This window comes from Peromyscus maniculatus, chromosome 7 (assembly GCF_049852395.1).
Source record: "Peromyscus maniculatus bairdii isolate BWxNUB_F1_BW_parent chromosome 7, HU_Pman_BW_mat_3.1, whole genome shotgun sequence".
NCBI classification, from domain to species: Eukaryota; Metazoa; Chordata; class Mammalia; order Rodentia; family Cricetidae; genus Peromyscus; species Peromyscus maniculatus.
In genome coordinates, this window is record NC_134858.1 from 18,415,627 (window position 1) to 18,442,916 (window position 27,290).

Sequence of the window (27,290 nt, forward strand, 5' to 3'; positions counted from 1 at the left end):
GAACTTAGTGTTGGGATTGGGACAGAATTTCTGACATTCTGAAATATCCTTAAACATACATCTGCAATTTTATACTCTGTGCTTATGTAAAGTGGTGCTCTCAGCATTGATAATTATAAAAAGAAAAAACACCACCTCTGAAAAATGTGGAGAACGCAGGCTGGTGAGGTGGCTCAGCAGGTGAAGGTGCCTCCACCAAGCCCGACAGCCTGAGGTAGAGTACCAGAATCCGTTTGGTGGAAGGAGAGAACCGGCTCCTTCAGGTTGTCCCTGACCTCCACGCACACGTCACGGCACACAAATGCTTACACACACACACACACACACACACACACACACACACACACACACACTAAATGTAAAGCAGTATTGAAGATACTCTGTCCTGCATTATTAAATATTCAGCTGAGATTAATTCTTTATGAAAAATGAACCAGCACATCCATCTCAGTGTGAAAACTTGCCTTTGTATTTTAAAAATGGCAAAATTCTATGTATACAAATAATTGGTTTAAAATAAATTTATTTCCTCTGAGAACCCCTTTATGCAACCCCTGATGTATAGATACATAAATTTGTTGTTGGTTGTTTTTGACTCTCTTGGGGGCCTGCCACCCAGCTCCCAAATAAACACACAGAGTCTTATTCTTAATTATAAATGTCTAGCCTTATCTTGGCTTGTTTCTTGCCAGCTTTTCTTAACTTATCCCATCTACCTTTTGCCTCTGGGCTCTTTCCTTTCTTTCCTCTGTAACCTTACTTGCCCTCTTACTCCATGGCTGGCTGTCTAGCTGGGTGGCTGGCCCTGATGTCCTCCTCCTTCTCTGGCTACTTCTTCCTTTTCTCCCAGATTTCTCCTTCTATATATTCTCTCTGCCTGCCAGCCCCATCCATCCTTTCTCCTGTCTCGCCATTGGCCATTCAGTTCTTTATTAGACCATCAGATGTTTTACATAGGCCCAGTAACACAGCTTCATGGAGTTAAACAAATGCAACATAAAAGTAACACATCTTAAAATAATATTCTACAACATTAATTAGGTACACAAATCAAATATGTGTAACCCAGGCTGGCCTCAAGCTCACAGAGGGACTTGAATATCTTGATCCCCCTGCTTCTACCTCCCCACTGCTGGGATTATAAGCAGGTGCTATCAGGGCAGGTTTCGCATACCAGGAATCAAACTCAGGGCTTCATGAATGCCAGGCAAGCACACCACCAACTGAGCTACATCCACAGTACGTTTTCTTTTTCAATTTATTTTTGAGAATTCGTGAGTCTATGTGTGTGTCATGAGTGTTTGTAGACCAGGTGAGTGCAGGTGCCTGGGGAGAACAATGGAGGCCGTGGGATAGATGCCCTGGAACTGGACTTAGAGGTAGTTTTGAGCTGCCATGTGGGTGCTGGGAAACAAACCCAGGTCCTCTGCAAGAGCCATCTCTCCAGCACCTTCTTTTTCAATTAAAAATGTTTATTTATGTATTTATTTGTTTGTTTGTTTGTTTATTCTTTTTGAGACAGAGTCTTGTATAGTCCAGGATGATCTCAAAACTCACTACTTAGCAAGGATGACCTTGAATCCCTGATCCTCTTTGCCACACCTCCCAAGTGTTGGGATCGCAGCCGAGTGCCACCATACCTGGTCATCCACTTTTTAAAATAATTTGTTCAGTCTAAAATCGTCTTGTTTCATATGTGAATTAGCTGAAAGTCAGGGCACTACATTTTCACTGCTCAGCTAAAACTGAGAATTGTCACACCATTCCTATTTCGCGCTGCCATCAGGAAATTAAGGCCCCTTTGAGCCTCACTTTTTTTCCGAATTGTCAAATTCAAACCCAAGTGTGCCTTTGTCCAGACACCTAAGCCGCGGCGGACTAGCCCACGGGGGCTGTGCACGCTGGGAGTTGTAGTTCGCCTCTCTCCCTGCGAGCAGGGTCTCAGTCACAGGAGCGCCTCCAGCGGCGAGCACATTTGGTGGCGCGGGGTGCGCGCAGAAGGCAGGAGCGTCTCCTAGCAACGGGGGAGCTGAAACGTCACCGAGGCGTGTTCTCAACGCTGAGGCCAGGTGGAACCGCCAGTGCACCTTCCAGCCGCTGCGTCGGACCTCCTCCTCCGCCGTGCGCTGCAGTTCCTGCCCCGGCTGGTCCCGAGCTACCTCCCGGGAGTCTTCGTCACTGCGGCCCGCCGGCCTCGGCTTTGGCCAAGGTGGGACGATGCTGGAGTCTATTCGCGTGACGGGTGAGTGCAGACAAGGCCCGCCCCGGTGGCGCGGCTGCAGCGAGTGGAAACCGTTGGGGTCGGGACTTGGAGGACCCAGAGGTAGCAGTCGCGCGTGTGCGCGCGGCGCGGCACCCCAAGCCCTGCAGAGAGAAGGGAGCGCTGTCCCTTTTCTGATGTCGGTCACTAGCCACGGGTACTGGCTGTGCAATCTAGAGAGTGTAGTCTCGAGTACAGTCTGATTTCAGAGCATTTTAGCGTGCAGTGAGGTGTTCTGTTTTCTAGAATGTTCATAAAAAGTCAGCTAAGGAAACATTTCAGTGTATGTTTTGTATGCTTCTGTTCTAAAACGTCTTGAATTGATGTTATTAATAAGGATGGGTGTTTAGATCCAAGGTTGGAAAGTTTGTCTTTGACTTTTGAGTAGCTGTATTTAAATCTTTATAATATTATACAGTTCCTGGGCCATTGCCCCTGCGTTTGAGTCTGCATGAAAACATTTCTCCAGGACAGGTACCAAAACAACAGAGTTAAGGGAAATAGCTAATTCCCAAACTCGAGTAAAAAAATAAGTCTAGAACTTTAGCTTCAGTGTCTTGCAGTACCTAGAAGACGAGTTTTCTGAATTAGTTGTTTTGAGACAGGAACTGACCACCTTACCCAGACTGGCCTTGAACTCATGATCTTTCTGCCCCAGTTTCCCAAGTGCTGAGATTATGGACATCACTGGCTAAGACTTTTTTTTTTTAATTAGCATGCAAAGTAATAGGTTTCATTATGGTACTTTGAAACTCATATAAGTATGTTGCAGCAGTATTTTTTAAATTGAAAAACTAAATTATTTTTCAGTGAAAATATTTCTGATCTTAATTTTTTTATACTATGTGCAGAACTGATTTTTGTGCAAACCTGGTAACCTATAGTTTACCACGTTATGTTGACAGGAAACTTAGTTATAAAAGCCAAAAGCCAAGATCTTAGAGGCCACTTAAATTGGCATTAGGCTTCTTAAAATTGTGATTTGATGTAGATATCACTTTTGTCTCTAGTATTTTTAAACATCGTTACAAAGGGGTTTCATATTCATCATCGTCATCGTTGTCGTTTTAGACAGACTCTCCTGTAGTCGAGGTTTTTTTTTTTTTTTTTTTTTTTCCTGAAGTATCAATTAGTGAACGGGACAGGCAAACCCTCTATGAAGAGATCATAGCTGAAAACACACCTGGACTATCCTGACTCTCCCTCACTTTGCTTGGTGTCTCAGGCGCTTATTTTCTTCCCGTTAGCAGAAAAACCTGACTGTGGTAAGAGTGCTGATGAAAATGCATTCCTTCTTTTTTTAGCTTTGAAATAGCAGTAAATTTGGCAGCCTGGTGGCATAGGTCTGTAATCCCAGCTACTCGGGAAGCTGAGGCAGGACGATGGCAAGTTCAAGGACTTCCTGGGCAATTTATTGAGAGCCTATCCTAAAATAGATGTAAAGGAACTGGGGAGCTGTGGAGAGGGTGCTTATTACCTAGCATGCAAGAAGCCCTGCTTCCGTACCAAGTACCATGTCAACTGGGCGCGTTAGTGCACACTAGGACCCTGGCACTCAGGAGGTAGGAGGGTCAGAAGTTCAAGCAGGAAAAAAAAAACTGTAAATATAAAGTGCATATTATGTTTCAAAACTGAAGTGCAGTTGTTTGTGAAGCCGCTTTATACCCACGATGTACTATGATCTAAATATGACGTCCTAAGAAACTGCTGCCTAGGGAGTAAGGTGGCACAAGGCCGGGGGCTGTAGAAAACACTGTGTGTTGTGGGAATGGTATCAATCAGAAAGGGTTCTCATCCTCTTTCCTCCCTCTCCTCCCCTCTCCACTGCTGCTTTGTCTTCTTCTCTCCTGTTTTTTTCTACATAGCACAGAGTGGCCTCTTGCCTTAGGTCCCTGAGTGCTGGGATTAGAGTTTGCAACACCATACCCAGCTGACCTCTTCGAACCTTTGTTCTTTCTTCTGTTTTTCTCCCTTAGACACACTGCCCCACTTTGTAGCCCCGACTGGTCCAGGACTCACAGCAGTCCTGTCTCCAGGATCCTGTGAGGAACCACACCAGCTGTTTCCTTGTCCTACGACTTCCTGGGATCATAGTCTTTTCCATCAAGCCTCAGGCAACCAGCTAAAATGGTGAAATGCACCTGTAACCTCAGGATTTGGAAGATCAGGAGTTCAAGGTTATCCTTGAACACAGTGAGTTTGAGGCCAGCCTGGGATATGTGAGACCCTGACTCAAAAAACAAAACAAACCCTCAGTATCCGGGCGTGGTGGTTCACACCTAGAATCCCCAGTATTTGGTATTACATTCCAGTAGCTGGTTTTTTTTTTTTTTTTTCCTTTCAGGTTTTGTTTTGAACCCAGGTCTCAGTTTGTAGCCGTCTGGCCTGGAACTCTCTAGTAGACCAGTTAACCTCAAAATCAAGAGATCCACCTGCCTTAGCCTCCAGAGTGCTGGGATGAAAGGACTTCCCCGTAATGCCTGGTTTCCTGTCAGTTTTCAGAGGCAGAGTCTCACGATGGAGGCCATGTTGGCCTCAAATTGGAGCTCCTCCTGCCTCCTCTGCCTCCCAAGTGCTAGGGTTACAGTTCTGAAGCAGCATATGTAATGTGGGCTTCCTAGTCCCAGTTGAGACTACTTCAGTGTTACCCTGTTAATAATAATCCTCAAGCATTTGTTTTTTCTCTTTACGTGTGTGTGTGTGTGTGTGTGTGTGTGTGTGTGTGTGTGTGTGTGTGTGTGTAAGGGGGTTGAGGAGGGAGAGCATGCTGTACCATGTATGACCTCCACATGGCGGTCAGCATCATTTTCAGGATTTAGTTCTCTCCTTATACTTGGTGAGTTCTGGTGATCGGACTCAGGTTGTCGGATTTGACAACAAGCACCTTTACCACTGAGCCATCTTACCAACCCTAATAAGAGTCTTCTAACATGAGACTTATTTTTGTGTTGCTTCTACAGTTAGATATCTGTGATGGTGGTGGTGGTAGTGAAAGAGAACATTGACCGTAACTAACAACAGAAACCAATTTTTCCCTAACTCTAGGAGAAAAACCTGTCCACGGCTTTGCAGTTCAGCTCCCTCCCCTACAGCCTGATGACTGCTGGCATCCCCCTGAGTCTCCCCGCTCCTGTCATGTGTCAGTGGGTCTCCCAGCTCATTATTTTCTCCCTAGCCACCTCTTCTCTCAGGCTGTTTGGGTAATAGCTGCTCATTCTTCATTTCAAAGAGCACTTCCTATCAGGCTCTCCTGACACCTTGAAGTCATCTTGTTGAACCATTGTTGTATTGATGGCCTTCCCCAGGAACAAAACTATAAAGTTTGCAGTGTCAGTCTGCTCACAACTGGTTTTGTTCACCTCGCTGCATATGGAGGGAGACGGAAAGGTAGCCTAGGGAAGGAAAGACTTGAGAAGAAAGAAAGAGTGGAGAATTTGGTTGCTTGAATTTTGTTTTCTGTTTTCTCTCTCTGTGCAGGGTCAAGGGAGTGTTGTTTTTTAGATAGGTTCTCATTCTAGCCCAGATTGGCTTGGAACTCACTGTGTAACCTGGGCTGGCCTCCTTTCTCAGTGTCCCCGAATGCTGGGATTACAAGCATAAGCCACAGAAGCCTAGGCTAGTTTTGCTGTTCTGAACTAAATACAAACGTAATCAGTACTGGCTTCCTTTATCCAACATTATCTGATGTTCCTCAATGCTGTCACTTGTAACCTGTTTTATTTTCATCGCAGACGACTCCAGTATTCTAATAAATTAATACTGTTGACAGATATCATTTGAGCTCAAGTGGTGAAATGCCTGGTAACATTAAAGTGTTTCTCTTTGGACAGTACGGAGTTTTCCTTTTGTTCTGTTTTACACTTGTGTTTGCAATATTAACCCAACTTGTCAGGTTTTATAAGTATTAGTGAATCATGAAATTTTCATTGGCCTGGGAGTGTGTGTGTAGCTAACTATGTGGCATATATAGACCCTAGGCTCAAAAGCCAGTCATAGGCAGATCCCTTGAGTTCTAGGCCAGCCTGATCTACATAGAGAGTTCCAGGCAAGCCAAGGTGACACAGTGAGATATTGTATTAAAAAAAGGTGGGGCGGGGCGTGCTGGAGAGATGGGTCAGCAGTTAAGAGTGCTTGTTGCTTTTTAGAGGATCAGAGTTCCAGCACCCCTGTACCCATGACTACCAATAACTCTAGCTCTGAGAGACCCGACCATCTCTTCTGGCATCTGAGGGTACCTGTACACAAGTGGCATATATTCACTCAAGCACACACAGAAAGACGGGTTAAAAACAAAACAACAAAATGCTGAGCCAAAAGCAGGAAAAGGAGGAAGATAGACCCAGAACAGAAAAACACAAAGTGCTATTTTGTAGGCCACAGTTGTTGACTGGTATTTTTCCACCAGGTGTTGCTTTCGCTGGTCTCTCTTCCAGCCAGGACCTTATCATTCTTCTGAAACCTAACCATTCTCAGTAGTGAAATACTCATTTATTGAGTGGTGGCCCTTCTCCCTCCTGCTTTTAGATAAGGAACAAGAGCCCCTGATGGGTTTAGTGATTGGGCTGATATTACAGAGAGTCATTGAAAAGCTGGGGATGAAGCCAGGAATCAGGGTGTCCTTTTCTCATGTTCTAGATAGATATGAAGCGTTTGTCGTGTTGGAAAATTCAGTGTGTTTACCAGAGTGCTAATGCTGAGAAGTCATTTTAATGCACCTACTACTTCTACTTTAAAATGTTCAGTCATCCTAGACTGGTTTGTAGACTCGTGGGATGTTTACATAAAATGTGTTGGTGTTGTATTAGACCCTCCTCACCCTCTCATCCCTCTCCCACTCCATGGCTTTCCTCCTTCCAGCTAGTTCCCCTTTACGTCATGTTTTGTTGGCCTATGGAGGGACACTTACAGGGATATGGGTGAGGGGCAGTTGACAGAAACATGAGCACTTCACCAGTGACCACTAATGAAAAGTTCTCTCCCTCCTCCAGTAGCCCCTGGCTGGCTTGATCTTGTGCAGATCTTGTGAGGCAGCTAGAGCTGCTCTGAGTTGATGGGTACAGCAGTCCTCCTGTGACCAGAAGACCCTAGTTCACAGCAGTCCTCCTGTGACCAGAAGACCTAGTTCACAGCAGTCCTCCTGTGACCAGAAGACCCTAGTTCACAGCAGTCCTCCTGTGACCAGAAGACCCTAGTTCACAGCAGTCCTCCTGTGACCAGAAGACCTAGTTCACAGCAGTCCTCCTGTGACCAGAAGACCTAGTTCACAGCAGTCCTCCTGTGACCAGAAGACCCTAGTTCACAGCAGTCCTCCTGTGACCAGAAGACCCTAGTTCACAGCAGCCCTCCTGTGACCAGAAGACCCTAGTTCACAGCAGTCCTCCTGTGACCAGAAGACCCTAGTTCACAGCAGCCCTCCCTGTTTTCCGTCTCTTAGAACCTTTCCGCCTTCTTTTTTGTAGTATTCCTGAGCCCTGGAAGTAGGGGAGCTGATTATTCCACAGTCACATCTAGCTGTGAGTCTCTGTGTTGGGTGACGTCGACTGCAGTAGGAGCTGAGAACTGTACTATGGTATAAGGAAAAGGATTTATTAGGCAGTTCCATGCTATGTCCATTTAGCAAAGTAACAGTGGTAGGTTCTTCCCAAGGGCATTTGACCTCCTCAGTCACAGGTTCTTGGCCAGCTTTGCAGTCCCTCCAGGTTTTTGATGAAAGATTTGTGATTGGCTGAAGTGCTCTGGATGTAGGGGACAACTTGTGGGAGTCATTCTGTCTCTTTACCATGTGGGTTCCAGGAATCAAGCTTAGGTTGACAGAATTGGTGGCAAGTACCTTTACCCACTGAGCATCTTGATGACCCTTATAGTTTTTGTTTTTTGAAACACAGTTCTTGCTCTGTAGCTCTGGCTCACTTTTAACTATGACAATACTTCTGCCTCAGCCTTCCAAGTACTAGGATTACATGTGTGAGCCATCACAAGCAACTCAGGTTCTGTACTATTTAATACAGCCGAAATAGGATTAGTGTGACAGGGAAATAAATTCTACACATCCTAGATGAGTTTTATGCAGGACTACCATGTGGCTCACTTTGCTGGATGCTGTAGACTATCCAGCATTTGGCAGGACTGGCCTCACCATACGTTCTGGAAGACTCTAGAACAGATGGAAGGAGGCCTCCAGTAGATCATTAACAAGTGAACTGAAATGCCAGATTCCCTGGGGAGAGGGGTTCTGTCAGGCACTCCTCTGTTCCTTCCTACTCCTCCATGAAGATTTTGGCAGGATTGTTGTTTTTAATAGAATATCTTTTGTTTATTCTCTGCAGTTCTACACATGGTAACAACCATATGCACTTGATTATATGCACTTCCAGCTTCTCCCTCCTCCTCCTAGTCCTCCCAGGCAACCCGGCAAGGAGTGCACTAGTGGGCTAAATAAAGATGTTTTGATACAGGCTTAAGAACAAGGGTAAGCCCTGCACTCAGAAGGAAGAAAGACACACCCAGGAAAGCACTGGTATAGCTTTTCTCAGAGCAGAGGCGTGGGAAGGAAGACGTACCGAGTGTGGGTGGGTGTGGACTCCTCAAGGGAGGGGAGGGGAGAGCTTTAGTTTTTTAGGATTTTGTTTTGTTTTTGTTTTTGTGGTCCAAGCAGGTCTCAAATATTGTGTAGGTTTTAAGATAATCCTCCTGCCTCCACCTCCTTCCCAAGTGTGCTGCAACATTGTTAATGATGCTGGGGGACGGAATCCAGAGTTTCCTCCTCCTAGGTAAGGTAGGCTCCATCTGCAGGCTCAGAGCTTGTTCAAGAGCCCTCTGGAGTAGAGTAAGGCTTGTTTATAAACAGATCCTCACTGTATGGTCTTGGCTGGCCTGGACTCACTATGTAGACTAGGCTGGTCTTTAATTTATAGAGATCTACCTGCCTCTGCTTCTGCTTGGATTAAAGGTGTGTGCCACTATACCCACTCTTTGGAAACAGAAAAAAAAAATAATTAATTTGGAGGTCCCTGGTACTTTATGACTAAATAAAATAAATCAATGAGATTAGTCCTGGGTCTTAAGTGTACTATAAAATTTCAAAATGCAAGCCAGCACTGGGGACCTGAGGTGGGAGAATGCCCAGCCTGGGCTGCATAATGAGTTCCAGGCAAGTCTGGCTTCCTCAGAGTGAGACCCTATCTCAAAAAATAAAATAATAAAAATCAGTACAACATATAGGCTGTAAACTATAAAAATAGGAATTCTTCAGAGTAATTTTGCCACCATTCTGATCTCTGCTCATAACATGCCAGGAGCCTGCCCCCATGTGATAAACATAACATCTCTCTTTTGATTTTTTTGAGACAGGGTTTCTCTGTGTAGCCTTGGCCTGTAGACCAGGCTGGCTTCAAACTCACCGAGATCTGCCTCACTCTGCCTCCTAAGTGCTGGGGTTAATGGCATGGGCCACCACCTCCCGGCCCATAGCACCTCTTTAATCATGTGTTGTGCTGTATTGTTAAAAGGCTTCATAGGAATAGCCTGTTTTGAGTTGTAGGAGGGGCTGTAACTGAGTGCTAGAGGGCTTCTCTAGAACGGGGAATCCGTGGCCTCCATCCCTAGCACTAGTGGGAATGCCCGGTGCACGGGACCAGTCCAAGTACGCATTTATATAGATGTTTAAAGATATGTGCCCAATGTGCCGTTCATTTGTGGAATCAAAAGATAGAAATCTCTTGTACCCTACGCTATCTTAGAGCTCTCTGTGTAGATAAGGATGATCTTGGACTCTTGATCTTCCCGCTTCTATCTGTGAAATGCTGGAATTCCACATGTCAGCTATCAGGCCCAGGTAACAGCTTTGAAACTAGTGCATGAGCAGTGGTCTAGACAACTCTTAACTGTTGAAAGCATTTGTGAGACTTAAATACAGTCTTCAATTTGACATTAAAATACTGATACTTTTGTAATAGTGATTTTTTTTTTCTTTTTTGGCAACAGCATCTCATGTAGTCCAGACTGGCCTGAAAGTATGCAGCTAAGGATAACCTTGAAATTCTGATCCTCCTGCTTCTACCTTTCGTTTGGGAATTACAGGCATGTGCTACTACCACCTCCCCCCAAAATTATTATTATTGTTGTTTTCCATGCTGGAGAAATAGCAAACATTCTGTCACCAAGGTACATCCCAGGCTCTCAACCAATTATTAATAGTGACTAATCTTACTAAAACATGCTTAAATACATATATATCATCAGTTGATTTTTTTTTCTTTTAAACAGGATTTCATTGTGTATCCCTGGGCTGACCTGGAACTCACTGTAGACTAGGCTGTTTCAAACTCATACAAATCTACTGCCTCTGCTTCCCAGGCTGAGATTAAAGGTGCGTGCCACTGCACCTAGCTGATTATCTCTTGAATCTTAAAAATGTTTTGTTTTTTCAGATAGAAAAGCACTGTTGTATAGATGGACTTTTCTTTTGGGGCCACCAGCTCACTAAAAATGACACGGAGGCTTATTATTAATTATGAAAGCTCGGCCTTAGCTTAGGCTTGTTTCTAACTAGCTCTTATAAGTTAAGTTAACCCATATTTTTAATCTACGTTCTTCCACATGCTCATTACCACATCTCTAATATGTCAATCCTGGTTATTTTGAGTCTGGCTGGTGACTCTGCTCTTCTTCCACCCAGCATCCTCTCTACCCTGAGAATCCTGCCTAGCTCTTGGCCATTCAGCTCTTTATTAAACCAATCCAAGTGACACATCTTCACAGTGTACAAAAGGATTATTCCACAACATAGTTGTGTTTGTATTTGGGGGGTTTTGTTCTTTGGGGGTGGGTGTTTGTTTAGTGTTAATTTTTTGTCTCTGTAGCCCTGGCTTTCATGGTACTTGATTGACTCATCTTGAGCTCAGAGATCCTCCTGCCACTGCCTCCCAAGTGCTAGGATCAAAGGCGTCACCAGCACTCCCGGCTACAGTTCATTTTTAAGATAAATAAGGTCTTGCTTTGTAACCCTGGGCTGCTACTCACTTGTTAGTCCAGGCTGGCCCGAGACCCCAGGCAGTCAGTCCTCTTGCATTAGTCTCCTGAGTTCTGAGGTTGCCACAGCCTGCATGCTGCTGTTACTGGTGGTTCTCTTTGTATTTAGTTCCAAATGTCAAGATTGTATTAACCTTGAAAGTGTCTTGGATGGTGCTTTGATATTATTATAAAATCTGTCCTTGTGAAGTTCACAGTAGTGAGGTGTTTAGAGTATTCTTGTATATTATTTCATGTCTTATTAGACTTTGACCACATGGATAGCTTGAAGCTGAACAATTTGATATAATATTTATGGATCATAGTAACATGACCTTTAATATTTTAAATAGCTTTTCTAAAGATATTTGCAAGTTGTAAACAGAACCTTCAGGATACTTTCCATTTAATAGGCAATTTGCTTCACCTGGCATCTCTGTTGTTTCTTTGTTTTGATTTTGTTTATATCACAGAAAAGCTTCACTGGCCTGAGCATGAACTTGCTAAGAAGTCTGTTCTAAATGCAGAGAAGGCGTTGATCATTGACAGCAAAAGAAGCTTTTCGAGTTTGTCCTCTGGAGTGCTCAAGGACACTTTCACAACTGGAACCAGTAGTTACAATGTTCTACTACAGAGCAAAGAGGAGAGAAAGCACCATTCACAAAAGCAATCTTCCTCTGCCTTCTCCAAAAGACGTAGAAAGCCCAGCAAATCTCCTAGTTCCTCTCATAGCAAAGATCCGCACAGGATGACAGCCCTGGTGCCTGTGACGAGCAGTGGTACTTGGTTCTGCCTGGACAGGCAGTCTGCTGTTTTTGTCACTAGTTCAGTACCAAGTCCTGTCAAGTTTACCCATGATATCTCTGTTACAGGGAACGGCCTAACACTGCCACCTAAACCGAAAAGCAAGGCCAACCGCCACAGCCTCACCTCTCTTCCAAAGTCAAAGCAGCACCCTCAGCTGTGCAGAAGCTTTGAGAGGGGAGACGACCTTTCTGGGAAGAAACTCTGTATACTGACCGCTATAAAGCCGACCAACCTGGAGAAAGAAAAGCTGAGGTTCTTCAAGTCGGATTATACTTACAACCCTCAGTTCGAGTATGCCAATCCCACTCTGCCAGGGGTGTTAGCCAGATACAGCAACGCCTCTGACCGGTTTCTCAAGCAGGTAAAGTGCCCCGCCTCTAGTAGTATATCCTCATTATGTAGCTGTAGCCATTATCTAACATTTTATAAGCAAAAGAGATAGCTTACTGTCCCTATGGTCAACTCCCGCCAAGGATGGGTGGCTGTGCGGTAAGAAGTTTGCAGGGGAGTGCTTTTGCTCACCTAGATGAGAACCACGTTGCACTAATCAGAATCTACAAAGACTGCACTGTGTACTCTGACTGGAAGACAGCACGCTTGGGAACCACTTGTGATTCTGTGCTTTGATTTGGAAGTTATGAACTTGTGGTTCATTAGCTATCCCACAGATGAGGTTCAGGTAGACCGTACTGTTTCCCCCTTGGGGTATAGGAGATCAAACCCAGGTCTTGAACATGCTAGGCAATTGTTCTACACCAACATCCCTTCAGGAACGTACTGGACACAACCTCTGGTAACCCAGGCTAACTTCAGATTTACAGCATGGCTGAAGAGATCCTGGAACTCCAGATCTTTCTGCTTCGGCCTCCTAAGTGCTGGCGTTGGGCTGGTGAGGTGGCTCAGCAGGTAAAGGTGCTTGCCACCAAGTCTAACACCCTCAAATTAGTTGAACCCCAAGAAACACAAAGTTAGGGAGGAGAGACCTGACTTCTGCAAACTGTCCTCCAACTCCACGTGTGTCACCCCCACACACAATATTATTAGAAATAAATAAGGAGCATGCTCTCATACATAGCTTGTAAAGCTCTTAAAATTCCTAAAATGATTAAAAATATGCTTGGCATTTTCCTTGGGAGAAGAACTTTTTCTCTTTGTGTTTTTCAGTGAGCACTCATCCTTTTGTTTGTTGTTTGGACAGGGTTCCAAATGACCCAGCTTGGTCCAGAGTTCCTGTGTAGGGAAAATGACCTTGACCTTCTGATTGTCTGTCTGCTTGCTTTATGGGTGCTGGGGCTCAGACTAAGGGCTTCGAGCATCCCAGGCTAGCCCTCTACCAACTGAGCTGCATCCCAGGCCTGCCTTGCCGTTCTTTTTAGTTGGCAGTCACTCTGATGCCCCCTCCCTTTTTTGTAGATTGTGTTATTGGGTAGACTTTCATAAATTTAAGTTTTTTAATTGTAAAAATACTACTTCTTTACCTCCCCTCAGTGCTGAAAATGTCGACTGAGATTTATTGACCAGTATTCTTTAATATGAGGCCCAGTATGCAGCATCCCTGTGCATTGGGAAGGAAAGCACCATATCCCATCAAAATGAATTCTCTGTCACTTCTCTGGAAGGTAGTTGATGCTGGTTGGCCTGTAGCTCACTTCCATCTGCAGGCAACTAAACACACTTGAACTGCCCTTTGTTTCTAAATAGCACCCCTAGTCCTAGCTGGCTTGTACCTTAAATGCCACAAGCAGGGACATGTTCTCAATCGATTCCAGATTTACTCTCTAAGGTACTTAATCAAATGGAAGAAAAATCACAGAATGTGGAAAAATATGCTTGAAATCCTCTTCAGGATCTGAGTGAGTTATAATATGACGTCACACATCTTCCCCTGCCCAGCCTTGAAAAAGCTTCATCCTAGGAAGAGATCTCCAGGACTCAGCAGCAGTCTCATGAGCTTCACAGTCTGGGTGTTTCTGAGGCAGGGTCTCTGTTGTTGGAGGATGGTTATGGTCCTGAACTGAAGAGTAATAACCCTGCCAGAGTGAGCCAAGACGGCATGTAGACTCTTGACTGTTCCTATTGGTCTCCCTGTCAATGGTGGAGGAGTTCTGGGACTCAGCCACCAGGGCATCCAGTGTGGGCAGCAGAGTGTAAGCCAGAACAGCCTAGTGAGCCCTGCCTAGACAGGCTAGAAACTGTGGTATCCTCAGTCTTCCTGCTCTTGGATATATTTAAACTTACCAGAAACCTAGGAGTGTGTGTGTGGGGGGGGTGGTTCAAGCCTTTAATCCCAGAGACAGAGGCAGGTGGAGCTGTGAGAGTTCAAGGTCAGCCTGGTCTACATAGTGAGTTCCAGGACAGCCAGAGTTACGTAGAGAGACCAAAAACCCTGTCTTAAAAAAGAGAGAGAAGAGAAAAATCAAGTCTTTAAATTATACCTCTCTCTAGATGACATATTTTTCTATTTAGAAAATCACAAATCTTTCACAGATACCTTAGCATAATAAGGCTAATAGGTTATTTAAAGGTTACTATGTCCCATGGATGTTTTATATACTATATAGGAGAAGTGGGGCCATTTCTCAACCTCATAACAAAAAAGATTCTCTTATATCAGAGTTGGAAATATGGCATTGATGAATTACTGAAGGCTTTGCACATTGACCTTTGGAAGCAGTGTTAGCGTGTGCTCTAAGTTTTCACTAGGAAACCACCTGAATAGATAGATGCTTGTTCTGTTGGAGACGTGATGGAATGGTTTGCACTCTTATGCTGTTTATGAACAACCTGGTAGCCATCACATTCTCATGTCCACTAACCTTTTTAGACACCCTGTCTGCCTCCATCCCTGTCCACACAGACTATAGAAGAGGAGATCCAAGGGCCCAGAGGAATGGGCTGTGTCTGACTTTGGCATGTATCGGAGTGTGCTCAGTGTCTAAGGTCTGTTCATTCTCTGGGCTCTGCATATGTGGATAGGTAGAATGGTTTTTAAGTATTTGGGCTGTCTCTTTTATTACAGCATAATCCTAGCCTGCGTTTATGTTATGGAAAACGTATTATTGGCAAAAGCGTTTTCATTACCCTAGTCTCTCCCTGCTTTCCACATTGTTGTCAGGGTCTTTCTAAGGTTCAGATCTGGTCATGGCACTTTCCTTCCTGAAAACATTTCAGGCTTCCTTAAAACTTACCTTAAAACCAAAAAACTTTTAAACAATCTTTATTCCTTACTTTACTGGGTTACTCAAATGCCACAGTGCATGTTTGGAGGTCAGAGAACAATTTGTGAAAGTCAGTTTTCTTCTACCATGTGGGTTGTCAGGCTTGGTGGCACGAGCCCTTCCCTGCCGAGCACTGTCCCTTGCCCCTAAGTCCAAAAACCTCTCACCAAAGTCAGTTCTGTCCTCTCAGAGCATCTTGTCCAAGTACCTGCCATTGCACTGATCCACTGTCCAACTGTCAGGTTTCCTTTTCTTTTCTCCTAGCTAGCCCCCAGTGTAGGGTACATACTCCAAACATCACAGGCTTGTGCACTTCCTTGCATGGAGTTTCCCAGGCCAGGCTTCACTTTCTTTGATTCCTGTGTGTTATAACAGTGACCATCCCCTCTGCCTGTAATATCTGTTTCCTCTAATGTCCTACATCTGCTTGCATTTTTCTATGATTTCACAATGCTTTCTTTATAACTACATTCAGAGTATCATTATATGTGTTATATGCCATCTCTGCCAGCCTAATGGCAGGAGAGGAACTTAGATTCTGAAATATGAAAGTAATAGTGATTGACACAGGAGTTGACATAAGTTTGAATGAATAAGGGAGAGACAAATTAATATTCCTTTTTCCTGGTAGGTAAACATTTATATACTATTGGGATTAATCCACAGAATCTATTTAATGCTCAAAGGAATTTATTTGGGGGTAAATTCACAACCATGGAAGATTTATCATAGGGTCTGGGAAAGCTGAGCTATGTCCCATGCTGAACAGCTTGGTCCAAGATGTCAGCATCCAGAACCATGAGGTAGCTAAAAAGAGAGGGTATAGGTGCATCCCCAGTCTTTCTGTTATTGTTGTTCTATTTCTGATGTCCTCTACCTCCTAGTTTATGAATCCTTATACATTGCCACAAATCCTTTTTTTATAATTTATTTTTATTTTTATGTGCATTGATATTTTGCCTGCATGTATGTCTGGGTGAGGGTATTAGACCCTGGAGTCACAGGCAGTTGTGAGCTGCCGTGTGGATGCTGGGAATTGAACTCGGGTCCTCTGGAAGAGCAGTCAGTGCTCTTAACCACTGAGCCATCTCTCCAGCCCTGCATTCCCAATCTTAAGGGTGCTTGGTGGCCATGCCCCAGGGGCAGGTTCCTCAAGGTCATAAAGCAGATGTAGCAGCTACAGTTGCCTCACTAGGGGCGGGGCTTCAGGGCATGGCTCCAACAGCTGTCTACTACAATATACACCTATACACCTAATACAACAGCCCTTTGTAAACAGTGGACCCAATTTTTAGTGACCCATGGTCAACTGCAGCCTACATACATGTTTGTATGTTTGTTGCCAGCACAGTGGTTTTTAAAAATTAGAATGTGAAAATGCTCTCATGTTACCTGTCCCAAGTATCTTATGCAGTACTTTACACATGGTTACTGCTTACATTGAAGACCTTGTGGTGTGGTCCTACTGTGGACCATGCCATGTAAGTTTATTGTTACATCCCTTCAAATTTGGCTGCAGTGATCAGATTAAGCAATTACAAGTCTTTATTTTCTAATTTGTAGCCAAGAAACAGTAACCACTATTGGAGAACTCATTTAGGTTTGAAATGTTGCTTTTCATTCTGAGAATACCAGAGCATGTGTGTTTATGTATTGCTCAACACATATTATATTAATTTCCAAGGTTCACTTTGCACTGTTGTCACAACAGTGGCTTGTAAGAGTATTTTAACTCTGTGATCTAATGTTGTCTGAACCCATTTGAGCATGAAGTCTTTACATATAACCATCTCTCAGGAAAATGGTTTAGATAGCGTTGATGTAAAGAAAAAGACTTGAAGGCTGGGAGATGGCTCAGTCAGTAAAGTGCGTGACACTAAAGCATGGACGTCTTGAGTTTGGTCCTCAACTCATGACCACAGATCTCTATAGCTTACTGGCCAGCAAACCAGAGAAATGTGTGAGTTCTGCAGCCAACAAACAGAAACTCTGGTGGATAGCTCCTGAGGAATGACACCAAGCCTACACACACACACACACACACACACACACACACACACACACACACACATAACTACACACACACATACACACACACATACACACACACATAACTACACACACACATACACACATACACACACACATACACACACACATAACTACACACACACATACACACACATATACACACACATAACTACACACACATACACACACATATACACACACATACACACACACACACACGCGCGCGCGCGCGCACGCGCGCCATTAGCCTTTTGAGGTTGTGCATGCTAGCCACCCTAGCACTCATGAGGCAGAGGCAGGAAGATCTCCAGTATGAGCCAGCCAGTTTCATTTTGTTGCTATGATAAAACTCAGACCAAAAGTAACCTAAGGGAGGAAAAGGTTTCTTTTGGCTTTGGATTCAGTCCATCACTAAAGGAAGTCAGGGCTGGAATTGGAAAGCAGGCCTGCTTGCTGTTCTTACTCTAGCCAGGCACCTTACAGCTACGGGAATACAGCAGAAATCATGGGAAATGCTGCTTGATGGCTCACTCATAGGCAGGGCCATGCTTGCCTGCTTTTCTATACAGCCCAGGTCTGCCTGTCCAGGGAATGGTGCCGCCCACAGCAAGCTAGGCCTTCCCACATCAGTTAACAATGAAGACATTCCCCACAGACTTGTCTACAGGACAGTCTACTCTAGGCGGTCCCTTTCTCAGGTGGCTCTAGGCTGTGTTAGGTTGGCAGTCATAGCTAACGAGGACAGCCCAGGGCTGCAGTGCAGTGCCAGGGTTCTTGCCTACAGTGCATGCGGCCCCAGTTCATTACCCAATACAGCCAGAGTTTTTCTCAGTTAAAAAAAATTTACATGTGGTGTTTTGCCTGTATGTATGTCTGCATCATGTGTGCTTGGTGCCCTCGGAGACTACAAACTTGAGTCACACACAGTTGTGAATTGACATATAAGTGCTGGGAATCAAACCCGGGTCCTCTGCAAGAACAGACAGTGTTCTTAACCTCCGAGTCATCTCTCCATCCTCTTGCTATAATTTCCTTAAAGGCTGGGTTTAAGGGTTCAACACCTATAATCCTAGCACTTGGGAGGTATGGACAGGATTATCAGAAGTTCAAGATCATCTTTGGCTACATAGCTTAAGGCTAGCCTGGGCTGTGTGAGACCCTTTCTAAAGCCCGCCCCCCACCCTGAAAAAAAAAGACCATCTGGTTGGTCACAATTGGACTATGCTTGTAGCCCCAGCACTTGAAAGACTAAGGTAAACTGATCTGTTAAGTCTAGGAGTCTGAGAGTTATTCAGAGTTAAGGAGAAAATTCTTAGATTTTGCAATTTTCTGAAAGGAAGTATTGAAGTCAGATATATTAGTAAAGGTAGTAAAGGCATTGCCTCTAATAAAAAAGTTAGAGGGCAAAATATTTGCCCCAAATTCTAAAATTAAAGACTACAAGTTCTGACAAATTCAGTGCTGTCTAGTGGTTTGGGAAATAGATTACAAAGCATGTTCATTTCCCCATCTCCATTGTGTCCTTACGGCAGTTCTGTAAGGTAAGTAGGGTCAGGGCTTGGCAGCTCCACATTGCCAGCAAAGAGACAAGCCTGGGAAAGGCAAACCCAACTGTCCTCTTGCACAGGGTGCCCTGCCTGTGCACCAGTGTCCCGTCCCCATCCCCTGTGTCTGCAGATTTTCACGGAAGGAAAGTGCACTTGAGAGGGGAGATTGGTTGGTTAGCACATGGCCATGGAAGTCGCCTGTAACTGATGGTCAGATTTCCAAGTTCATAAACCAAAAACAAAACCAGCAAGTAAACCAAAAGCAGATCAGTTAGCAGACACTAGGTTTTCAGGAAGTTTGCCATCTCCTCAAAGACAATGGTGACATAGAGAAAAAGATTTCCTTTTTTTTTTTAGGATTTACTTTTTTATTTATTTATTTATTTATTTATTTATTTACTTACTTACTTACTTACTTATTTATTTATTTATTTAATGTGCATTGGTGTTTTGTCTGCATGTATGTCTGTGTAAGGGTGTTGGATCCCCCTGGGACTGGAGTTAACAGACAGGTGTGAGCTGCCATGTGGGTACTGGGAATTTCTGCTCTAGAGGAGCAGCCAGTGCTCTTAACCACTGAGCCATCTCTCCAGCTCAAGATTTCCATTTTATAGGTGAATTGCTTAAATGTCTTGTGCTAGTTTTAACCTTATAATGAACTTCAAAATGATGACCACAGGCTACTGTTGTTCAGTAGTGACTAGAGGTTCTGGTTTCTCCACATATTCATCAGCTTTTGTCGTGGTAGTGTTTGTTAGAATTCCTAGCCACTCCCCCAGCTACATGACCCGGAGTGCGCTGTCCAGCAGACAGGCAAGTCTACCCAGGGCCCTATGTACCATGTAATCCGTGTGCTGCGCATGCGTAGCGTAACTGTGTAAACCATGTGCATGTGCATGGCGGGGGTGGGGGGTGGGGGGTGTGTGAGTGGACACCTATAAAAGCAGCTTCCCCTTCTTCCTTCCCTCTCATCCTGCACAGTCATTCCATTGGCCTATGCCCATCTTTTCTGTTCCCTTCCCTTAATAAACTCTTATAGTGGATTTTGTTGTGCTTCATGGCTTCTCTCACTTGGTAAACAGCGCTGCTTAATAAATGACAGTGTTTGGGTTTGTTCTCTCCTGTAGTCAGCCAAATGGACAGGACTTGTTTGCTCTTCATTTTTCATCTTTTGGAATTCCTGTCTGCCTGCCATCAGTAAGACATTTACTTACTTTTAAAAGAATCTAGGGCCTGGAGAGGTGGAGCACTGGATCCTCTTCAGTTCCCAGCACCCACAGGGCAGCTCACAACCATCTGTAACTCCAGTTCCAGGGGATCTGATGCCTTCCTCTGGCTTTTGCAGGCACAGGCACATGTGATACACAGACATTCATGGAGGCAAAAACACATTAAAAATACTATTTTTTCTAATTAAAAAATAAGAGAAAGTGTAAATGCCGTCTGGAAAAATGTGATAGTTGACTTCTGATACACAGTTGAGCTGCCTCTGAAACTTGAGGGTGCACTTTGACTCGTGTTGGTGCTCTGCATCCCACATCTGTGTTAGAACGTGGACACCTGGAAAACGGAGCCTGATGTGGTGCACATACCTGTAGTCCAGCTTGGGAGACAGAGACAGGAGGGTTAGGAGTTTGAGGCCAGCCTCAGCTACATGGAATCCTGTCACCAAGAAAGGAAGGGAAACAGAAACCTGGCCTTTTCTTCTATTCAGTCACACACTTTACCTTTTGACTCGGGGGCAGAGATTGTAACATTCAGAATTACTGGTGACAGGAAGAAGAAAAACAATGTTTTTTGAGAATGAAATATTTTTCATCCTAGTAGATAGTAAATACTGTCTCTGCAGAAGCTGCATAAGATTTTTTTTTTTTTCTTTTTAAAGACATGGCCGTGTGTAGCCCGGGCTGGCTTCAAACTTGAAGTTCTGACCTTGCCACCCACCTGCCCCCGTGCTGAACTTGCAGACCCTGTCTGTCCGTTTTGTTTTTATTTAATGCGGTACTGCATCAGACCCGAGACTCCATGTGTACCAGGCAAGGGCTCTAACAACCAGGATGAATCTGCAGTCCCAATATTTGGTGTTAAATATTAAAGAAGCTTTTGGAAAACATGAGTGTAACCCCGTATGGTCCTGCTGCTGTGTTGGACAAGGCAAGATGAGGTGGAGGAAGTGGTGCTCTGTTGTGTACCATTTCATAGAAAACTCATGTCCCCTCATAGCGCGCGCACGCACACGCGCGCGCGCGCACACACACACACACACACACACACACACACACACACACACACCACTATTTGTACTTAACTCTTTGACAAGGATATAAAAAATATAAGGAGCACCTGTGCAGTGAGCAGATAACCACATTTTCCTAAGCAAACAACCCCAGAGAAGCTATTTTTTTTTCTGAAATTAAGTACATGCTTAAAAAAAAAAAAAAAAAGCTCTAGTAGGAATAATAAAGGAACATTTAAAATATGTAGAAAGAAAAGTATTTCAAAAGTATAAGCATAAAGTACAATACAATTTAACTTCCTTTGGTTCTGTCACTCCAGTATGGAAGGGACACTTCCTGTCCTCTGCAGTTTCTAAAGCCAGTTCCCACATTCTTTTCACTGTTTGATATGTAGATGATGGTCACCGCTAGACGGGGGTATGTAAAGTACCTTTGTGAATTTGGTTTTAATCATTGCTCATTTGCACTTTTAACTATCTGGCTGTCACACAGAGCAGTCAGCCTGTGGGGACTCCTGAGCTCTTCTCGAAGGTCTGCATATTCTTGTATTTTACTGCATTTGAATCACCTGGGGATCTTGTTTAAAAAGCAGGTTTTGAAAGCTGGCATGCTGTCCCACACCTGTAATCCCAGCACTCAGGAGGCAGAGGGAGGCAGATCTCTGTGAGTTGAGACCAGTCTGGTCTGCATACATAGATTTTCAGGGAGACCCTGTCTCAAAACAACACCACCAAAAAACAAACAAGCCAAACCCCGGTTCTGATTTAATAGGCATAAAGATGAGCAGTGGCCTTAAGGTTTGCCTTTAGGGACAGCCTGGCTGCTCCAGTGCCGCTGCCCTTTGCCACACTGAATAGCAAGGCTTTCAGGAGTGGTTTTGGCAGCAGAAGCCTATTGAAGTAATTTTGTGTTGCGGCACTTTATGATGCATTCCTGGTTCATTAGTGATGTATTTATGCATTGAGTTACACTTTGTGATGAGATTCTTCTCCCTCCTGTTGTGACATGCCAAGAGGTTTATAGTGCTGATGAAGAGTGGAACCATGTCAGAGAATGGAATAGTTACCATCTCCTGACAACAAAGGTTGACTGCATTTCCTCAGCTATGAACTAGATTATCACTGTTACCCTCACCCACCACTGAGTCACCTTCAGTGATATGCTCCCAGTGACACACCTAGACTGTGGGAGACCAGTCCACAGCAGCCCAGAAATTAGATTTCTTTTCATATATTTTCTCAAGGATTTATTTTTATGTGTATGCATGGTTTTAAAGAAATGTACTTATTTTTGTGTGTGTGTGTGTGTGTTTTCCCTGTATGTATGTAAGTGTACTTCAGGCATAGATGCCTGCAGAGGCCAGAAGAGGATGTTAGGTCCCCTGGGACTAGAGTTACAGACCATTGTGGGAGCCAGACCAGGTCCTCTCAAGAGCAGCCAGATACAGAGGGAATTTTTTTGTTGTTGTTGTTGTTTTGTTTTATTTTGTTTTTTGAGACAGGGTTTCACTGTGTAGCTTTGCACCTTTACTGGAACTCACTCTGTAGCCTAGGCTGGCCTCGAACTCAAGAGATTCACCTGCTTCCTGAGTGCTGATATTAAAGGCTTGTGCCACCACTGCCTGGTGGGAATTTAATTTCTTTCCCAAAAGATCTTTGAAGAACTGGTTTCTTCTGACTTACATTTTTCTTTGCTGTGGTTTTCTTGGCGGTTCTGATGATTTGTATTTATCACCAGATTTGTAATTAGTCTTTACTTTTTCTGTCTATATTTGGGAAAAACATCTCAATCTTTTAAGATAATGAGAAGTAGTTGATACATTGCCCTGGATGAAAGATGGAAATATTTTAAGACTGTTATTTTTGTTTTACTATTATTGTCCTTTTTGTCCCCAAAGAGTATTACTTTTTTCCCCCCAGACAGGGTTTCTGTGTGTAGCTTTGGTGCCTGTCCTGGATCTCGCTCTGTAGACAAGGCTGGCCTTGAGAGTATTACCTTTTTTTGTCACCAGGATAAAGGTAGCTTTTGGCACTTCAGTACTGATGGCCTGATGTCTGTATTTCTGATCAGTACTTTTGCTTGCCTTTAAAATAAAATTTCCTTGCTGCTTTGTGGGAAAAAAAAAGATGGATACAAGTGGTAATAGACATACATGCAGGCAAAACATCCATAACATAGAGTAAATAGATAAATAGATGCATTTTGAGCAGATTGTATAGATTGTTGCAAAGGACTGGTTGTTTTGTGTGTTTTTAAATTTTTGAAGTTTTTTTTTTCTTTATCTAAATGGTACTTATAACGTATTAATTAATCTGGAGACATACTTTATTTACCCTGGAGTTCTTCCAAACCACCATGTATCTTGTCAAGAAGCCAGGATCCTCTTTACCCGGCTTTTTCTAGCAGCAGGTGTAGGCATGGTGTGTGGTTTTTGGCCACTGCTCTGCTAAAGACACAGAAGACGGGAGAGAAGAGCGTTTCTTTCGCAGCCCCCGCCCCCTTCTCCCCTTTATAGTCAGCCTCACTGTGGAGCCCTGGGAGGATCTCACCGTGTAGACCAGGCCTGCAGTGCTGTGCCAGCAAGAAGAGCACTTGTAAATCTGTGAAAGTCAGTGGAAGCTGTTTAAGCTTAGAAAAATGCACAGCTGGAGTTGCAGTTAATTCAGTAATCAATAAATCTGAACAAGTCTTGACCAATAAGGTCATAATTAGCTTCATCTCAGAGTGGCATGAGCTGTTCACTGTCCTTATCTCCCTTTCTTTTACAGTCCATCAATATTATGGCGCTGACTTTACAGAAATACGGAAGTTATGAGAAATTTGAACAAGCTACTGGTGGTAGCTTGTTGTCTAAAACTCGAATCTGGAGTCATGTTAGGAAGTACATGGTGAAGGAAGGCTGCCTCGGAGAGGTATGGGCCAGAGGTGAACTCGGGGACCTGGCTGTGGTGTTGGCACTCGGTCAGTGCCACACACGGCCACACATGGGTGTTTTCGGCAGGTTTTGTTTGATCAGTCCTTTTTAACTCCTCCAATTGGCTTCTTGCCACCTTCCTTTTGCTCTTACTGACATTCTTATATGTGTAGCTTAGGGTGTTTTGTGAGTTTCTCAGGAGAATTACTGAATTTGCTACAGTGTTCTCTTTTTGATAGACAGTCTCATTCACAGACAAGGAGCAGCCCCCCCCCCCCCCCCCACAAAAGTGAGGTCTTCCAATCTCTGTGTGGGCTCTGGGGCTCAGGCTTGAGTTGCCAGCTTGCAGGGCAAGCGCCTTTGCCCACTGAGCCATCTGTCACCCCCTTCACTTTGTAAAGTACTGAGAAGTGAACTCAGGGCCTCGGGTAAGCACTCGACCTTGAAGCTCTTCTCCCTTCCCTACTTGTGCTCCAGACAGCTCTCACTGAGTTGCTCAGGGTGGCCTTGAACTCTCTCTGCAGCCAAGTCGACCTTGTTCCTCTCGCCTTGGTCTCCTAGTCCCCACAGTACCCTTCCTTCACCATCACACTCAGCTGAGTTTGTGTGAGAGCACCCATTGGAGTTCTGTTCCCCAGCACAGCCAGCTCCTTTTTTTTTTTTTTTTTAAAGACAGGGTCTCTTTTTAGTGTTAACTGTCCTGGAACTGGCTATATAGACCAGGGTGGACTCGAACTCACAGAGATCTCCCTGCCTCTGCCTCCTGAGTGCTGGGATTAAAGACATGTGCTACCACAACCAGACTCTTCACATTCTTTTCAATCCAATAAATGTTCTTAAATTCTCAGAGGGTTAAAATGAGAAGGTTCAAATGTGACTGGATGTACATTTCATCACTTAGTTTAATTTAGTTTAGTTAATGTATGGGCCCATTATTTTCTGTAAAAACGTTCTCCCCTTTCCCATTTTATATATATATGTGTGTATGTTATATAATCGTATATTTATATGTGTATGTGTGTGGGAACTTGCATGCTACAGTGTGTATGGTGGTCAGGGGACAAGGGCACAACTTTTGGGAGTTGCTTCTCCTTCCAACATGGTGGTTTTGGAGAGCTTGGGTTGTCTGTCAGCCTTTGTATTGAGTGCCCTAACCCACTGGATTGTCCTACCAGCCCCATGTATGTGTTTTTTCTCTACCTAGATTGTAGTTCATCTCACTGAAGACCTGCTTTCCAGGGCATCCATGACCGTAGTAAATGGATGCCCAACTCTAACCATCAATATTTCCACTGCGAGAGAGCACTGGCTGGAGGGAATGCTGAGGCATGAGATAGGTAGGGACAGCCCTTTCCACGTACTCATTTTACTATCAAGAATGACCCCAAAGAAGTATTCTTTCAGAGTGTGTATGTTTTTTTTTCTTAGCAATATTTAGTAAAAATTCATGGGGTTGTTAAGCTTTACTTGGATTGTATATCATTTCAAATTATAATTTTAGAACACTATCTTGGAAATTCATTTCAACCCTTTAGGTTTTAGTTCTCCATCTGAAATTGAGGAGATGCATTCTTAGGAAAGAGACAAAGAAAAGAAAAAGTTACCCTTCTCTGGTTAAAGACTCGGAAAAGCAGTCAGGATTAACATACTCCATGGCTGCTGCTCCACAAGCCACTGAACTGGAGATTGGCTTTCTGGGAAGGAAAAGTACATTATTTCATTAGAGGGATATTTATTGCCCTCATCTCTTCAGCATGGCTTAAGGTGAATCTACTTTGCTACAGGGTTGTCCCTGTAGCCAGGTGATTGGCTGAACCAACTAGGTTAATCCAATGTTTTGGGTAGCTTGAAATGTTAGGTCTCCACCTAGGGCGAAAGGTAGATTCCATTCTTGTGACCAAGAGGAAATAGCTTTATACTACTACTGTAGCACCTGATCCTCTGATGGAGGCTGAAATCCATTCAGGAGCTGGGCTACAGTTGGAGAATAGATAAAACCCATTCTTCATGGAATTCGAAAGACCCAGTTCCAAAGCTGCTCACGAAATGAACTGATGTCTGGACTAGAGATTCAGGCCTGCCCTCTTGTAATTCTCAAACAGTGCTGTCCAGTTTAGGCTGAGACAAGAAACCAGCACTCCCTCCCGCCATTTCTGGCCTCCAGTCAGGACAGAACCTGGATCATTTTCGGCTTATGGCCAGGGACACCAATTGAGGCCACATCCCTAAACTTCTGCCTTGTTTCTGTCTTGGTTCTCATCATTTCCACCTTCTGAAAAGGTAACCCTAACTGCTTTCAGGAAATTTTGGCTGATAACAGAATATGCTTCCTTCCTGCTAGGGTGGGGCCTTTGAGTCAGAAGTTGGGGTACTCTCTAGTGGAGCTATCTGGGAGACAAAGTGCATTGGTGCTTTCATTTGGGGTTACTGACTGGCACTCGGGATAGAGTGTGCCTGTGGGATAAACACAACAATGGAGTCTGGGAGATGTGAAATTGGAGTCTTCTGAGCAGAGAAAGGTTTCATCCCACCAGGAGCAGGCCTTAGCACAAAGCTCCAAATTGCAAGCCCTATGCGGAGAACCAGGGAGGCAAGACAAAGGATAATATCCCTATACTGAGCTGCAAGCAGCTGGTTGGTTGGTTTCCTTTGGCCTTCAAGGCCTGACTCCAGAGTGGTGGACCCAGGGTCTGCTTTCAGGGCCTCTGATGCTATTGGAGTGACTAGAAGGGCAGTATGAGGTTCCTCCCAGGTGAGTTCACCAGTTGTAACCAGCAACATGCAAAGATAGCATCTGGGTCTTTGATCTCCCTTGGCTCCTAAGTATAAATTGGCTGAGAAAGGAACTATGAAAGGCCTTTTGGCCTCAAGAGCTTGTGAATTTTTTAATTTTTTTTAAAATTTTTTTAATTTGTTTTCTGAGACAAGGTCTCATGTAGCCCAAGACAATCGACTTAAGAAAGAAATGTTTAATTTGGCTCATGATTTTGTAGGTTTAAGCTCCTTATGGGCTGATGTTATTGCCTTTGAGCCTGGTAAAGCAGCATATCATGGTGGGTGTATGTGGCCACTGAACATGGCCAAGAAAGTAGTGAAGGCAGAGGAAAAGGTCTCACAGTCCCTTCTCCAGACTGTCACTGGTCCTTACACCTAGGTCCGACCACCTCCCAGGAGCACCGGGTTGAGGACAAGCATTGAGCACTTAGGACTTTGAGGGAGAATATTCCAGACCTAAACGCAAATGTTCTTTGGGGAAGGATGGAAACA

General features: G+C 44.2%; 1 protein-coding gene across 33 annotated transcripts in view; it reads left to right on the forward strand.

The window, feature by feature from the left end:
• The window catches only part of Matcap2 (microtubule associated tyrosine carboxypeptidase 2), a 58,573-nt gene that overhangs the window by 24,161 nt on the left and 7,122 nt on the right, over positions 1–27,290 (forward strand). For 8 of the 33 annotated variants that reach the window (XM_016000920.3, XM_076575877.1, XM_076575880.1 and 5 more), the window contains exons 3-5: positions 11,743–12,437; positions 23,878–24,021; positions 25,228–25,360. In XM_016000920.3, the coding sequence (XP_015856406.2) occupies positions 11,743–12,437; positions 23,878–24,021; positions 25,228–25,360 (972 nt within the window). Of the gene's footprint in view, positions 1–1,937; positions 2,243–10,243; positions 10,340–10,525; positions 10,629–11,742; positions 12,438–23,877; positions 24,022–25,227; positions 25,361–27,290 lie in introns of all 33 variants that reach the window. The other 25 variants (XM_076575872.1, XM_076575890.1, XM_076575887.1 and 22 more) reach the window with 12 other exon arrangements.